Below are 18,318 nucleotides of genomic sequence, written 5' to 3'. Positions count from 1 at the left end.
CAGTATGGTCCTGGCATAAAGACAGACACATAGACCAATGAAACTGAATTATTGGTTCACAAACAGACCCTCACATCTATAGTCAAGTGATTATTGACAAGCCTATCAAACTCACCCAGCTGGTGCAGAATTGTCTATTCAACAAATTGTGTTGAGAGAACTGGATATCCATATCCAAAAGAAAGATAGACGACCCCTATCTCATGCCTTTTACAATAATTAACTCAAAATGGATCAAAGACCTAAATAGAAAAGTTAGAACTATAAAGCTCCTAGAAGAAAATGTAGGTAAACATCTTTAAGACCTGGTATTAGGTAGTGGATTCTTAAACTTTACACTGAAAGCAGGAGCAATGAAAGACAACATGGATAAATGGGACCTCCTCAGACTTAAATACTTTTGTGAATCAAAGGACTTCATCAAGAAGGTGAAAAGGCAGTCCACTAAATGGGGGAAAATATTTGGAAATCATGTATCTGATAGGGTTTGTTTTCCATTCTATATAAAGAGCTCATACAACTCAACAATAAAAGTGCAAGCAATCCAATTTTTAAAAATGGGCCAAAGACTTAAATAGATATTTCTCTAAAGAGGAAATACAAATGGCTAAAAAGCATATGAAATAATCTTCAATATCACTAGCTAGTAGGGAAATGCAGATCAAAATGACAATGAGCTATCATCTCACACCACAGAGATTGACCATTATTAAAAAAAAAACAACAGAAAACAAGAAGTGCTGGAGAAGATGTGGAGAAATAGGAACATTCCTTCACTGTTGGTGGGATTGTAAAATAGTGCAACCTCTGTGGAAGACAGTTTGGCAGTTCCTCAGGAAGTTAAATATAGAATAGCCATATGATCCAGCAATTCCTCTATTAGGAATATATCCAGAAAAACTGAAAAATTTGACTCAAACAGACCTTTGCACACCAATGCTCATAGTAACAATATTCACATTTGCCCAAATGTGGAAACAACCCAAGTGTCAATCAATCAATGACTGGATAAGTAAAACGTGGCATATACATATGATGGAATACTATGCTGCAATAAGAATAAACGAAATTGGGACACACATGTTAACAGGGATGACTGTTGAGGACATTATGCTAAGTTAAGTAAGTCAGACACTAAAGGACTAATATTTCCTGGCTTCACTAATATGAACTAAATACGAAGAATAAATGGAGTTAAAACCTAGAGTACAGGGTATTAGGAGATGAGGAGGGCTTTGAAGATGTACTAATGTTTAATGTATTTATAAGTTTTAATTAACTTGATTGTAAAAGTGTGGAAATGGATAGAGTTGATGGTAACATTAATGTAACAGCTGGTTTATAAACGAGATTGTAGCTGAAAAAGGTAGTCTAGGGGCGTAAATGTTAATTGAAAGAAAGCTGAAGAATAATCTAGGGACTGAGTTACACAGTGAATCCAGAGGTGGCTGAGAATTGTGGTTAATTGTACAAATCCATGAATGTTCTTCTGTGAATTAGAATGGATGTATGAAACTATTGCAGTGTGGTGGGAATGTGAAGAAGCATGGGAAAAATACAATTAATGTCACCTATGGTCTATACTTAACAGCAATACTATAATATTCTTGTATCAGTGCCAAAGATAGTTTTAATAATAGGGGGGTATGGAAAGAATATGCCAGATGTTTGGTATGGGCCATAGTTAGTGGTAATAGTCTGGTGATATTATATCATAATCCGCAACAAATATTCCTTAACAGTGTGGTGTGTTGGTGAAGGGGTATTATATGGGAATTCTACATGTGTGCAAAATTGTTTTATAAGTTCACAACTTCTGTAACAAAAATATATTTAAAAAATAGAAGATGGCAAGACACCAATATTCACGTATCAATCCTACATCAGTGCATATAATGTTTCTTACAGCAACAAAGAAGAGAAACCATAATAGAGAACCTTGCATTTCTACTCAAGGCTTTAAAAATAAAATTAATTTGGGTAACAAACTGGAACAAAATGCTACATGAAACTTCCAAAATCTGAGGGTGGGTTTCAAATGAAATTCAGGTAATTACTACATGAAGGCAAAGAAGGTGAGGGTCAGAGCGAAGTCTCATTAAAAGGAAATATGTACAACTGCATGCTATATTATTTCTCCCCATCAGCTAGCCCAATTCTCCTTTTTAGTTGCTAGCTGCCCCTACTCCCTAAACCCCTAAAGCCACAGCCCAACTTAAGAAACAATGTATGTTATTTTATTACATGATATGAATGAAAATGACATGAAGGAGATTGTATGTGGCCACTGTTCATACCTGGGTTTCATAAACCTGCAAAGTAGTCTTTGAAAATGCTCTCTTTGCATTCATTTAGAATACAATCTTCAAGAGTACGGAGACGTGACTCAGTTCTATGTTATCTCATACTTCTACACTGAACACTATGTTAAAGTTAAAGATCAATGAAGGGAACATTTGAAAAAAGAAACAATGAACAATGCTTATAGACATAGTTTATAATCTCTCAAACTACACCAATGTTTCTAAACTAAATTCCAACAAAGAGAGGGAAACATGCTTTATGTTTGTTCCAAAGTAAGATTGGCAGTGACAGGAAATCCTTAAAATGCTTCCTCAAATAGGGAGGGCTGTAGGTAAATTTTATCTTCATATTTAGTCATACATATTTATATTAATTCACACATACACCTGTAGCTACATATGTGTGTGTTTTCCAAATCTTTTAATGACTGTATTAGTTTTAGAAGAGATTAAATTTCCTATAATTTCTGTTATGATGTTCTAACTTGATTTCATATAATGGACTGACTGAAATCAAGCATCAATTAATTAATATCTGGTTTAAGTAAATTATTGACCTTTTGACTATTTTATAACATAATCCTGGATGGCAGAAATAAGGTGACTTGAAATCACTGGGAATGAGCAAAACAACCAAAAGAAAAGGATGGTGTTTTCAAGTTTCCCCAAGTATCCTAGAATACTGGAGTTCAGTTTTGCTTCTAAGCTAAACACATTCTGCCATTATTGAATACTAGAATTAGTAGTACAGTAATATCCCATAGATGTCCTACCATTGCTTAAATTGTTCATTTGGGTACAAAGAGGGAAATTCAAAAGTAACCTAGTAAGCATGTGCATTTATTTTAAAGTAATTTTTTTAGTCCATCTTAACCTCAAACTTCTTTTAAAGGAGAAGTAAAATCTTTAATGTTCCAATTTCAATGTTTCTGAAAGAGTAAAACTAGTGGAGGTAAAAGAGTAAATCCGGCCTGCACATTAAGCAGAACTCCAGGGTATCAGAACTTGCTGGGAATCAATAGAGCTTTCTAGACACAGGCTACAAGGATCATAGACTCAAGCTGGGTCATAAAACCACTCTGGCTTTATATCTTCTTTCATTTTTACCATTCTTCCCTTTCGATGAAGCAAGTCACAATCAAGTAATAATAAAATAAACAATGGTAACTATTTGAAAATAAAAATGGAATAATAATGGAAAAAAACAAGAAAGAATACTCTGAACATAATGTTTGAGACCAATGAAAGCCACAATTCCCACATTCGGTGCTTATTATTGTTCCTCTTTTTCTGTTACGCAGTAATCCATTCTCATTTGGAGATTCTGGTAGCATAATGTGAGTTAATATTTGTAGTTGTGTTGTCTTAACCAAATTAATGTCAGATTGCAAAATCTGTACAAAACAATTGTAGCTTAAAGTTAGAGTTTAGCAATGAAGAGCTCTTCACAAAGAACTAAACGAAAAAGAAATGAAGTGGGTAATATCCCCTACCCCTTTCCCTTAGTTCAGCAAAAAGGAGCAATCAGAAATAGTTAAAGCTTCTCCTATAAGGATTGCCATTTGTTGATTTAAGATTAGCCAGCTACTCAATGTGTATATCAGTCCAGATACAGTTAATCAATGAAATCAAGAGAAGAAAAATCTATATGAGGATTTTTTTCCTAATAGTTAAAAGATATTTCAGGGAAACGGACTTTGGCCCAGTGGTTAGGGCGTCCGTCTACCACATGGGAGGCCCGCGGTTCAAGCCCCGGGCCTCCTTGACCCGTGTGGAGCTGGCCATGCGCAGTGCTGATGCGCGCAAGGAGTGCCGTGCCACGCAAGGGTGTCCCCTGCGTGGGGGAGTCCCACGCCCAAGGAGTGCGCCCGTGAGGAAAGCCGCCCAGCGTGAAAAGAAAGTGCAGCCTGCCCAGGAATGGCGCCGCCCACACTTCCCGTGCCGCTGACGACAACAGAAGCGGACAAAAGCAACAAGACGCAGCAAATAGACACCAAGAACAGACAACCAGGGGAGGGGGGGGAATTAAATAAATAAATAAATCTTTAAAAAAAAAAAAAAAAAAAAAAAAAAAAAAAAAAAGATATTTCAAACTCTAAGACCTAAAAAAAAGACCCTAAAGTTTTAGTTAAAAAAACTCCTTAGCTGTCTTCACATGCATAATGTAGCTGTATTTTTAAAAGTTCACACAATTAATTCTTTACCATGAACTGTTTGTTTGTTGTTGTTTGCAAAGGATGCTGGCTGGATGAATTAAATAAGAAAGGAAGACCCAAATGATTCAGGGAAGAAAAGGGCAGGAAAAATTGGAAAGGTTAGAGAAATACATTGAAGAGGTTGGCTGGGTCTGGACCCAGGAGCTAAAAGGATAAATTATTGATTCAAGTTCAAGCACAGATGAATCCTTGGAGATTTGCTATGACTTGGAAGGAGATGTTCAGAATGACTGAAATCAAGCATCAGCATTCAATTGGTACAAAAAAGCTGGAGTCAATCACGTACTTTGATTTATTTTGTGTTTGATGAAGAATTTCACTTTTAACTTCTAAAGCTAATAAAGCACAAAACCGATAATAGCCCTGCTGATTTGTTGAACTATCTTTGAATATACATGATTTTCCCCATATATAAGCCACAAAATTTCCCCAATAATTAAGATGAAGGAATTCTCACTCTGCAATGACACAATCACTTAAAAGATCTGCCTTGCTAAAATTATTTGTGGTAAAGAAAATAATCTCCACTATTTTCCTTCTGTATGTTGATAACTGTTTTTTGCTTTAGTATTTATGAGAATCAAGCATACTTCCATTGTGATTGCTTCCAGTCATGTATATGTCACTTATACTTAAGGAAATTTAATGGTCTCAAAATAGTTTTTCTAAAGGTAATTTACCCAATTTTTGGAACAGAGGATGCTTCAGTAACCTACAGGCCGTGCACTGACTTCAGGACCCCTGTATTTCACTGCCCCTCAGATGGAAGAGATTTGTGAATTTCTTGGTGCCCCCCAGGATATAAAGTACATCTATCTCTCCATTGACTTCCCTCCCCACCAAGACTTGAAGAAGTAAAAAAAAAAAATTGTAATAGGGAGCAGATGTACTTTAAGTGGTTGAGTGCCTGCTTCCCATGGCCAAGGTCCCAGGTTTGATCCCCAGTACCTACTGAAAACAAAACAAACCAGGGTTCAATCCCGGTACCTCCTAAGGAAAAAAAAAGTGATAAAAGTAATAAAAGTAAAAAGTCATCTAAAATATTCACTGGCAATGAGAGTTATATTCAGTTGGCAAACTGTAGGCAGCTGTGCATAGTAGTCATGAAGAAGTACTAAAGCCGCTGAATTTCTTACTAGCTTTGCCACAGTAATTTCTCTGGGTCTTAGTTTCCAAATCTACAAAATGAGGTTGACAACAATACTTGAATACGTTGAATACAGAGGCATTTAAAAAATGACAAACTATGTTTGTTTAATTATTTTTATTTGGACATACTATTCAGATGACACAGAATGAAAAAAAAATAGCAAAATTATTTGCTAGATCACTCTTTCTACATTTTTCTTAATTAAGTTTATAAAACGTTGGGTAGTAAAACCCAAGTCAGAAGATTAACATAAATGACAGGGATTAGGCATGCATATTAAAGTACCTGTCTTTTAAACTGGTATAGATTCTCCCTAATTGAAGCAATCTAAGGATTTGAACATTTGTTGTTTCAAAACTTAATTTTACTCAGTCCAAGAATACACTGTCATACCTGAGCACACTGAAAGTTGATTGAAGCTTGATGAGTTGCCCTTCCAAGTGCAGAAGGATAAAAGTAAACAGAAATCTCTATGGTGCAGTGAGGAGGTACTATCAGCTGTGTAAATTCAAAAGGAAGCAAAAGAGAAACAAAAATCAATACTTTTGTTTGAGTTGGCATCTTTGTATGCTGGGTAGAGGCATGGTTGATGTTCATGTGATTGTTTTGCCCTGCACACATTCTGCAGTCTCAGCATAGTTGCTCAGCCAATATTGGTAAAGCAGCCCATGGTAAATAGGGTTTCGTGGTGCTCATAATGCATTCTTCCCCAGACACTCACCACGCAGAATTATAAGACGTATAAAAGGAAGCCAAGCATACTCTTATAAGCTGAGTTAAAATCCCTGTTAAGAGAAATACACCTTTCATTTCAAAGCCGATAGCTTATTGTCTATCCCATGGCACATATCAAACTATGGGGAACATAAATTGTAGGCTTGGTTAAAGTAAAAAACAAAACAAAAAAAACAAAACAAAAACAACTGGCTCTAAGCATATGTATAAGACAGTAAGACATGCTTCTTTAGTGTGCCATGAAATTTTCCTCATTCTCCTATTCACTCAGGGTATGAATGTGATCTTATGGAATAACCTGAGTCTATAAGGTATTAGTTTGAATTACCTCTTTAGAGATTGTGAAAGAAGACAATGACTCATCCCAATTTAATGGGTGCTTGAGTATCTAATATAATCAAAATGCTACACTGGGAATAATATAGTTTACATCAACACTTAGGGACTGAGTAATACGTGCCTGAAAAGTATGGCAATTATTTTCACTAACGTATTTTCCAGATAAACTTTGAAGAAATAAAATTTCAATTTAGAAGTCATTCAATCCTTGTAAAATATAGTACTTGGAACTCAATAAACCTTGATTATGGTCATGAAATACAAATGCAAACTTAATTTATAACAAGATCTCCTCCTTATTCTATATGTATGGTTTATCTATAGCAAATTTCTTATCTCTCCCTCTAACATTTTGAATATTTCAGCATTATCAGTTATTAGACATTTCAGGAGTATAGAGTAATTTCACCATCAGCCTTAGGAAAAAGGTAAATTAAAAATTGCATTTTATATATTCTTTCAATGTGTCAAATATGAAAAAAGCTGGTTCTGTGTGTGTGTGTGTGTGTGCGCGCGTGTATACATATGTATAGGTAGGAAGCCATCTAATCCACTGGGAAGACCATAAAATATTACCTGAACTTGGATTTTTCTTTCTAGTTATGCCACTTATATACCATGTGGTCTAAATATTTTAGCTTCTCTGGCCTCAAGTTCCTTTCCAGTAAATATATGTCAGAGGCCTATGATGATTGTTAACTAAGGTAGTGAAATCAACAATCTTTCTTTTTTCTTCTGGAAAATTACTGAAACTCACTGAAAATTTCATTTCCATGGTTTCAAAGAAAGAAAGATAAACAGCGACTGGTAGGAATTTAAATGCAGAAAGTTGTTTGGTTTACTGTGATGGGGCATATTTAATATAATACATGTAGGACATTTTTGAACCTTAAAATATTTCATTAATAACAAATGTCAGGAAGCAGATGTAGCTCAATCTATTGGGCTCCTGTCTACCATATGGGAGGTCCTGGGTTTGCTTTCTGGGGCCTCCTTGTGAAGGCAAGCTGGCCCGTGCCTGTAGAGAGCTGATGGCCCATGCCCGTGGAGAGCTGATGGCCCGCGCCCGCGGAAAGCTGGCACAGCAAGATGACGCAACAAAAGAAGACAAGCAGACACAGTAGAAGCAAATGGACACAGAGAGCAGACAGTGATTAAGCAGAAAGAGGGGGAATAAATAAATAAAAATTTTAAAAAACAACAAAAAAAACAAGTGTCATCAGGGAGTGGAGTTAGCTCAGCAGGTGAGTGTCTGCTTCCCATATACGAGGTCCTGTGTTCAATCCCCAGTATCTCCATTAAAAAAAAATGTAATCATGATAGCGAATTCCAATTTGTGAGGTTAAATGGACAAAGTTCAGGAGGCAAAGATATTCTTGTGACAGGTGAGTACACTTTAAAATGGACTGGATATTTGATAATGTAGGAAATTTAAATAGTTTTAAGAAATATAATCTTATGAATTTAGTATTGAAATGGCATGATGGCTACAACTTACTTTCAAATTGGACACTCAGAAATGAAATTGAGAAGAGAAAAATGTGGCAAACAATAATTTATGAACCTAGGTGGAAGGTATAGGTTGTCCATTGTATTACTTTTTCAATTTTTATTTTGCCTTAAAATGTTTCATTATAAATAGTTGGAGGTAAGCAAGGTTTTATATCATTATTGGTCTTGATAAAATACCTATGCTTACTTACTGAAGCATTCATGGGTAATCATCAATATTCTGAAATCCTTACTTATGTAAATAAACACAAATACAATGCAGTGAAAGGCAAGAGTGAAGTTAAATGTAAATATATCTCTCCATTTATTACCAATGGCATTTATGCCAATGTGCTCCTATTTGTTCTATAGAATATAATAGTGTTTTCTCATTTATAATTTTATTTGTTGATTGTTTTCCTAATATTAAAGTACATTGAGTGTATTGGGTGCTCAATAATATTTGGTGAACGAATAAAAGAATGGACAAATCAGAAAGCCACAGTTAGAAATCTTAAAGCAGAGTTTATGTTCTTCATATTAATAATTATCTAATGTAAGGTGGCACCTGCAATATATTACATTAGTTTTAGACTCTTCTCTAAAAGTAATGATGTAAAGGATATGGAAGTACAACTTTCTAATGAGGAATTTCAGTAATAAGTTAACTATATACTGAACATTAGGTTCCATATAATTTTTGGAAAATACAGTGTGAAGAAATTCCAGAATATGTGATCATTTTAACAATGTTTCTAAGACTAAATTATATACACCAATTTTATAGAACTATAATATTTAGTGATTGCTAACTTGACATATTATAGTAGCTGAGAACTAATTTCTTATCTGTTATTTTTAGTTGGCAACCAGTGACTGAAAAGAGACAGGTGTTAAGGAGATATAAATAAAGAAATGTCATTGTTGATTTGTTAAATATCTTTAAATGGAAAACAGAAAAAAGCCTTTCTTTAAATGGGATATCTACTTTAGTGCTTCATGATTTACTCCAAGGTCCTCTGATGAAAATGATCTGTTGCATTTATCATTTTGAAGTGTACCCTTAGAGTATGTGCTTTTGAGGATCTTCTTTTGTAAATTGGAGGAAGGAGAATGATCAAAGTCCATTGACTGGCCTGGGTTGGTCTATGCTGGGGGTCTAGGTATGAGAAAATGGGCAGAGGAAGAAGGAAAGGGGACAGAGTTGTCAGCACTGTCTGGAAGTGGGATGGTGGTGGTGTTGGGCAGGAATTCAGAAAGGGCTAGAAAAGAACTAGTCTCATGAGATGCAGGACACATATAATTAATGTTAAGTCAAAGTTATAATACTAGAAAAGTATTGCAAAATCGATTTTTAAATGGTTAAAAACAAAACATATTCATTTTAGAACTCAGCAATAATGAGCATGCCTGTAGCAAATATACTTTCAAAAATTATCTGAACATATTTTTCAATAACTTAAATTTTAGGGGGAGAGGTATGTAAGAGGAAAATCAATTTATTTCTAAATTTTAGGAATTTGCAACCTTATAAATAATTCAAATGCTAATACCCTATGGTGTTCCAAATCAGAATTGTTAAAAATTTTAGTAGGGAAGCAGATGTGGCTCAAACAATTGGGCTTCTGCCTACCACATAGGAGGTCAATGGATTTGGCCCCAGTGCCTTCTGGAGAAGGCAAGCTGGCGCTGCAGCAGGTGCGGGGAGCTGAAGCAACAAGATGATGCCACAAAAGAGACACAAAGAGGAAAGACAATGAGAGACACAACAAACCAGGGAGCTGAGGTGGCTCAGGTGATTGAGTGCCTCTCTTCCACACATGTGGTCCCCATTTTGGTTTCAGGTGCCTCCTAAAGAGAAGATGAGCAGACACAGGGAGCGCATAGCATATGGACACAGAGAACAGAGAGCGACTGCAAACAATGATGGGGGGCAGGGGTGATGAATAAATAAAACAAATCTTTTTTAAAATTCTGGTAGAGGTAGATTACTTGGATGTCTGAATATACTTACTGGTGATTTTCTGTTGATATCAAGGACAAAATTTCCAGGATTACTGTTTGTTGCTCGCAACTCTAAGGTTTCATGTGTAGGATTAAACAAGGGAATGATCTGAGTTGTATATCTGGGAGAAATAAAACTAGCTGTATTACTGTTATTCATAAACCAGATCAACAAAAATTCAATAAACTTGTTAAATGTTGTGAGTTTCAAAATAAGAATAATCATGTGTGAACTCATAGTATTTTCTAAATTAAATAATCCCCAATTCTCTATTTTTGAGATAAAATGTTATTCCTTATTGGATATTGGACTCTATTCCCAGTTTTAGGAGCACTGTTTACCCATTATTTTATAACTGCTAACACCAGCCCCAAAATCTAACAGTCTAGAAATATCAACAAAGAGTAATAAACCCACAAGATTCCATCTATAACATTAACAAGATCCAAATTAAAGATGAGTACACGCCAAAATTGTGAATGATATTTATGCTCGATGCAAAGATTAGTGAAGTGGGTTCATAATGCCCAATTAGCCATAATGTGCAATATCTATTCATCTGATGATGTACAGCATCCACATTGTCATCCTGCATTATCTTTCCACATAACATAACATATTAATTTTTGCAATATAAAATTTTGCTTATCTCCCTTTCTACTTTTATTTGCACACAACTCAAAAAGATCAAGATTAAAATAGTCAGGTGTTAAATTAGTAATTAAAATAATGGAATTACCATCACCACACTTGTATTTTAAATTTTTGCAATATTATGGCCCTCAGACGGGATAAATTAGAAATATGGGCTGATGAGAATTCAGTTCCTTAATTCAAAGGAAGATCATTTTCCTGGTTATTATACAAAATTTATGTATATTGGAATTCACCATAGAATAAAGTGAATGTTTTATATTAGTGTTGTGATTCTAGTTAACAAATTTAACATACTCTATAAATCATGAATTTGTTGTTTCACCAGAGGCATATTTTACTGAAAAATTCTGTGAAAATAACCATATTTTATAAATTGTGCACAATAAAATACAGTAAAAATCATGACAGACTTCTCATCGTGGTACACTGTGTAGAGAGCCACTATCTCCTATTTTCTCATAGATGATACCATGGAAAAATCAGGATGAAATATTGTCAAACACAGTTAAATGTTGAAATATCAATGAGAAGCAATGTGGATTTAAACTCCATTTAGTGATTTATGTTTCAAGTCCCTTCCCCCCACAGTTTCAGCTTTTTCTCTTGCCAAGATCAATGTCAAAAATAGCTTGTGATTAATTGAAACTGAAAAGTATTTCTATCTGACACCTTTGTATATGTCTGAAAAATCAAGTTGCAGATACATGCCTTGGATTTGGTTAAGAGCAAATAATGCAGAAATTCCATTAATATGGAGGTTATCCATTCCTCTATTTCTACTTACTGGAATGACATTTGGCTCACCTTTATTACCATTGAAAAAATATAAAAGGAAGAAAAGGAAGTTGGTCATGATTTCCTAAATTCAATTTGATCATCATTCTAAAATTTTACATACATACATGCTCCCAAATATGTACAGGTTCCTGGGGTGAATGAATTAAAGTAATTTCATGTTATCAGTTATTTATTATATGATTACTATCTACCTTACCACGATTCATTAATAACAGTCTGTAAGGAAAATCATGGATGATAAATTAAGGCTGTCTCCAACTTAGAAGTACAAGTGTGTAGTCCTATACTCCTTACTCCACACTTCTCTAGATAGACTTAATACTCAGCGGAACAAAACTAAATGTTCATCTCCAACTTGAATGTCTCCCCTGAACTTCAGATTCTTCTTCAAATAGCCTACTCATCATTTGGATGTCTAATAGGTACTTCAGTTTTATAAGTCCAAAACTGTGCTCTTGATATCTAGCATCAAACCAGCTCTTACCATAGTCTTCTCTGTCTCTGTTAATGTTGATATATACATATTTTTTTGTTCTGGTTGTTCAGGCCAATAATTTTAGCATCACCCTTGCCCTTCTGGACCCCTCACATCATCTTAGTTAGCAAAGTTTGGCAGCACTACTTTTAAATATAAACCATGATTTGAGCATGCTCACCACACTCATTGTCATTATTTTGGCCCAAGTTGTTTTCACCTTGTTCTTTAATAAGTGTAATGGCCCGCTAACTCATTTCACTGTGCCTGTCCTTGCCCATGTCATCCATTTGCAACACTGCAGAAAGACAATGTTACTCCTCTGCTAAAACTTGCTCTTGTATTCCCATCTCTCAGAGTAAAATCCAACATCTTTTGTGTGACCCACAGGATCCATAATTTGTCGATCCCCTGTTCCTTTATGAATCCTATTTCTACCACACATGCTCCTTTTTTTTCATCTTCAGCCACAAGGCTGGCCCTCTTTTCTGTTTCCCAAACACACATATCATAAGCTCCCATATGCTCCCACCTCAGCACCTTTGCCATAGGTTTTCTTCTGCCTGGAATGAACTTCTCCCAGATGACCACATGCTCAATTCCCTCATCTTTTGAGACTGTAGTAAAAAGTCCCCCACTCATTGACGACATCTCTGAACAACTGAAAATGTATTCCTTTATTTACAACACTTCCTTAATTGTTTCCTTCCCTCTCTTGGTTTCCCCGTAGACATACTTAATTTGATTAACTTGTTTATTGTCTCTTTCCTTCAGTGGATTGAAAGCCCCGTGATGGCAGTAATGGTGGTCTGGTTTGCTCGCTTCTATTTTCCAAGCTAGTAGGACATTGCTTGGCAATCATAAGTTGTTAAATTAATGAATTATTACAGGCAAGTATGAAGGAAAGAGAAATCAAGGGTAACAACATAACAGGGTAGAAAAAAGTGCCATTTACCAAAATCAGAAGGAAAGAGGGAGGAATAGATGGGAGTGAAATGTTCTATTTTTGGTATGCCTGTTAGATAATGAATTGAAGATATCAAGTAGGCAGTGAAATATACGATTCTGTGGCCCAAAAGAGGGGTCAGGATTAGATATTTATTGGGGGCTCAATAAGAGTTTGTCGAGTGCCTACATGGAAGAATTTGTTGACCGGTAGATTACTAATAAAATATATTCTAAATTCACATTTCCTTAAGGAATTTGCCTTAACTTTCTTGCATAGTGTTTGTACTGTGCATTAAAATTATTTTTGAAATGACTCTAACAAGAATGTTCAAATTGTCTAAAGAGTCTAAATTTTCCTAATGTTCCCCACTGACCTCTTCAAAGGCTGAAGAGGAGGGCAGTTGTTTGAAACTTCCTGCCACCTTTCTGGATTAAAAGAAAGTCCATTTTAATTAGCTATGTATGTTGGAGTTCCTCATAAGAGTCTCTTTGAGATCACTTTCCCGAACAACAACAATAATTATAGCTAAAACAATATATATGTATATAAAATGTACTATGCATATTCTACTGTACTGTTATTATGTAGCAACACTTTGCATATATTACCTGCTTTATCCAGGAACAATAGAAGATTCTACACTTGTTTGAATGTATGTTTTACAAAATATATAACAGAGATCCTAAACAGTATACTAAGATAGAAATCAGAAATTAAAGGTATAAAGATAGGAAAAGAAGGAAATAAATTTGGAAACATTTGCAAATATAAGAGTTTTTGTAGAAAGCCAGAAAGAATTTACAGATTAACAAAATCGGTAAGTGAATTTAGCAAGGTTCATGGGTAAAAGGTGTGTGTATAAAAATATCTATATACCAACAACAAATAATTAAAAATATCACAAAATGGAATACAGAAAAACTGAAATAAACAAAAGATTCAATACATTAGGCTACATTAAAGTTAATAATTTATTTTCATTAAAATATCCCCTTAAGAAATTGAAAATGCAGTCCCTAGTATAAAAGATATTTGCAACATATATAATCAATAAAGGTTTGTATCCAAAATATATAAAAATCTACAAATGAAAAAGGAAAATACAGAGAAACCGATAGAAAAATGGTCAAGAGACATGAGCAGTCAATTCACAAAAAACAATCAAAATCGCCTATAAACACGACAAGGTGCTCAACCTCAGTCATCAAGGAGAAACAAATTAAAAGTACAACATGATCGCATGTCTCACTCCCCAAAGAAGGGTTAAAATTAAAGTGTTACAATACTCTTGTTCTTGAGGATGTGAAGCAACTACAATTTGTACATGGCTGGTGGCACTGTAATTAGGTATAGCAAATTTAGGACTCTGTCATTATCAATAAAATTTGAACAAATGCTTACCATACACAACTGCCATTGTCTTCTTAGGTCTATACCCAATAGAAAGGAGTACAAATGTGCAACAAAAGATGTAGATTATAAAAATGTTACAAACAACATTTTTCATAATATACTAAACCTAGAAACAACACAAAAGCCCATTAACAATAGCATGGAGGTTTTACAGCAATGAAAATAAATGAAGAACAGGATATAGAACAGCATTAGTGAGTCAATAAGGTCCATCCATGGAGTCATAATCCCTGACTATAATTTTAGAGCTGCACACTTAAATACGAACAAAGCAAGCATCTAAGATAGTTTCTAACAGTAAAGAAAGAGGCCAAAACATACATATAAATACAAAGACTATGGCCTTTTAAAATGATCATTACTACCTTAAGGGATATGAAAGACATGAAATAAGAACAGGATATTACACATAAACATCTAAACAACAACAAAACGATCCTGGATGTTGATAGCTGACATGAAGGATTGGAAAATAAAATTGAGTAAATCTCCATGAAGGCAAAAATACAAATAATAAACACATTATAATTCAATATTAAAATTAGATGTTGTAGGAAGAGAGAAGAGAGAAAATAGTATAATTCAAGATTTCTGGAAATTAAAAGTCATGAGTTTCAAGCCACCTAGAAAAATTACGGAAATAGAGTCACGCAAAGACAAATTGTTAAGGATTTTCAGGACATTGGGCACAATTTAAAAATCTTACAACTTTTCAAGAGGAAAAGGACTCAGAATAAGTCTGATTTTTAAAAAGTTACTAAAAACACTGTATAGTATTATATGACTTAAATTATACGTATTACTTAGGCAAAAATTAAGTTTTAGAAATCATGTTCAAAAATAGCAAAATTTCAAAAGAAAGTGAAAAGGCTAGCACTTTTTAGTGGAATAAAAAATTATGATCACTGAGCTATGGTTGAATAAAATTCTCATATAACTGTCCTTATTTATTAATAATGCATCTATATAAGCATATAAACATATTACCTTCTTTTAATCATTAATATTTTCAAAACAAAGAAAAATTATGTGTAACTGAAAATGTTTATAAATAACTTTTTATAGCAGGCACTGATGGCACCCCATCCAGTTCCCCGAGAATATTTCTATTCTCTGCCTCCGTTCCCCAATTTATGCATGCTTGCTTTTAATCTCTTCCATCTGACACCTTCAGATATTACCCCTGGGTCTTGGAGAAACTTCACCTCTACAGAGAGCAGAAGTGTCTGGGAGTTTACACCCCATCTCAAAGCAGCTTATAGTGACTAGTGTTGCAGTTCAAATCCCAGCTCCTTTTCTTCTAGGCAGAGCAAACCCTGAGGTGTAATTTATGCTCCAGCACTCCTTGCAGGCTCAGGCAAATTGAAGACTGTTCTGCAATCACACCCTTGCTTTGTGTTCTCCCTTTTCTTTTCTGTGTTCCCCTTTCTCTTCTTTTCTTTCTGGTTTCTCTGGGATTACTTCCTTAATAAATCATTTGCAGCACACTCCTGGTGTGCTAGGGGAGAGAAATTAATGAAAAAGTACTGATTTTCCCATTAAAGCATATACTCGGAAGCAGAAACTGTGACTTGTTTACCTCTATTAACCACCACCAGACTTGGTGCTAGACAGGTAATAAGAATTTAAACCCCTAAATGAATAAATATGAAAGGTCATATCTAAGGGGATTTAGCTTTAACCAAGCTTACCACAGGGAGGTTACTTGTCAAATCTACCTTGGAAAAGAAAAAAAAAATGCTAAAAATTATCTGTTTCTTATAAAACATATTAAGAACATAATAACAATACTGTTTTAGATTAACGTTTTTTGCATGAAATAATTTTATATATGAAATACAACTTACTTTCCAAGGTCACATTGTAGTTCCGGCATTGTGGTTGGTTTCGGAACTTCAACAGTTAATCTCAGTAAATACCAGAATTCTAGAGCCATTTCAGGCTGAAAAATAATGCTTTTGGAGAGAAATACACAAAATCTTCTCAGTGATTTTTTTGTGTATAATATTTGGCAGAAAAATATCTCAAATTGGTAGAAATGGTGATTTCAAATACAATATTAGACAATTGCTCAGTGACACATTTAACTTTCATTGTGGTTATATTTCTAAATTTCTCATTTTGTCACGAGAAAATCACTTCATTTCTTACCCAGAAAAATGCCTCTTGAATCAATGGAATACGTTTATACATAAGCAATTTAAATACCTTGCAGGAATTGTAACAGGAAGGTACCTGATTTCTAAGTGCAATTAAATCAAATTTAGTTTGTAGGACTGAATGCCTGTATATTTTGATGTGAAGGCTATCAACTGACACACAGCTCTGGAAGGCTCCATTTATAATGAGCATGTGCTCAGCTCTGGAGGAAACAGATGCTGTGGCAGTCTAAATGTACCATGGGGCTCATATCCCAGCTCTGTCACCTTTTATTTGTGCAAACTTGGACAAGTCACTTAAATTCTTTGAGCTTCAATTTCTTCATTTATAAAATGGGAAGAATAATTCCTACCTCTTATGAGTGGTGTGAAAATTTTATATGTTTTTGTATGTAAGCTTCATGGCCCAATGATGATAACAGAGTAGGCTGTCAATAATGATGACTCAAGATTATGTCTTTCAATGTTTGCTGATAAAGAAAATTTAAGATTCATTCATTCTGTTCATAAAGCCCGAACAATAACACTGGTGAGATGGGACCTGCTCACATCTCTAATGGCAATTTATTAAAACAATGCCTGTTATGTCATATTCTTATTTTCATGATTCACATTATTAAAAATTTGTACCTCTTAACATTTCACAAATGTATTCATTTATTCATCCATTCAGTTAAATAACAAATTTTTAGTTCCTGTTAGAGGATATTGTGCTAGAGGCACCAATAAGACCTATCCTTCGTTACACTGTAAGAGCATATAAACTGGCAAAGGGCATTTTCATGGAGTATAAAAACAGAATGCATTGTACACACTAATGCTAATTCAATTATGGTATTTAAAAGTACAATAAATAACTTGAATATTCCTTTTGAAACAAAAAAGTGGATATTTTATTAAATTATTTAAATTAATCATGAACATAGAGTTACATGTTTGCATGTACTACATGTGTACATATAGTGCAACAAAAAATTTTCACCATTAGCATGCTGTAAGAACACATGATATTGTTAATATATATTGGTGCCTGGGTACACACCCACACATATATATGCACACACATATATATATATACCTAATCATACATATACCATACATAAATATATATGCATATACACCAATACACATATATAAACATATATACACACACGCACCCCTTCATATGTATGTTGTCAACATGGTATAGCATACTTAATTTAATTTTCTGCGTTTTCTCCAAATGGATGATTTCTATCTAATGGAGAACATAAAATGTAATTAATTTTCATCAAGGAAATTGAAAGTTTAATCACTAGTCCTCATGGAATCATTTTCATTTGGTTCACTTTTTGTAGCAAGAAAGATTTGGTTTGTGAAAAAGGAGATATAAAAAGAAATTTAGGATTTATGTAATGTGTCACTCAAATAAATGATGTTTCTACATTAAAACAAAAGTTAAGGGAACGGGACTTGGCCCAATGGATAGGACATTCGCTTACCACATGGGAGGTCTGCGGCTCAAACCCTGGGCCTCCTTTACCCGTGTGCTGCTGGCACATGAGAAATGCTGATGCGCGTAAGGAGTGCCCTGCCACGCAGGGGTGTCCCCCGCATAGGGGAGCCCCACACGCAAGGAGTGCGCCCTG

General features: G+C 34.6%; 1 protein-coding gene across 1 annotated transcript in view; it reads right to left on the bottom strand.

Moving 5' to 3' along the window:
* CFAP47 (cilia and flagella associated protein 47) overlaps nt 1-18,318 on the bottom strand; it is a 477,175-nt gene that overhangs the window by 83,466 nt on the left and 375,391 nt on the right. Inside the window, exons 54-56 of the mRNA XM_071213189.1 lie at nt 16,379-16,486; nt 10,249-10,360; nt 6,063-6,167 (exon numbers count right to left, since the gene is read on the bottom strand). Coding sequence (XP_071069290.1) covers nt 6,063-6,167; nt 10,249-10,360; nt 16,379-16,486 — 325 coding nt within the window. The remainder of the gene's footprint in view (nt 1-6,062; nt 6,168-10,248; nt 10,361-16,378; nt 16,487-18,318) is intronic.

The sequence above is a fragment of the Dasypus novemcinctus genome, chromosome X, assembly GCF_030445035.2.
Source record: "Dasypus novemcinctus isolate mDasNov1 chromosome X, mDasNov1.1.hap2, whole genome shotgun sequence".
NCBI classification, from domain to species: Eukaryota; Metazoa; Chordata; class Mammalia; order Cingulata; family Dasypodidae; genus Dasypus; species Dasypus novemcinctus.
This window is presented reverse-complemented; position numbering and strand designations above follow the sequence as displayed.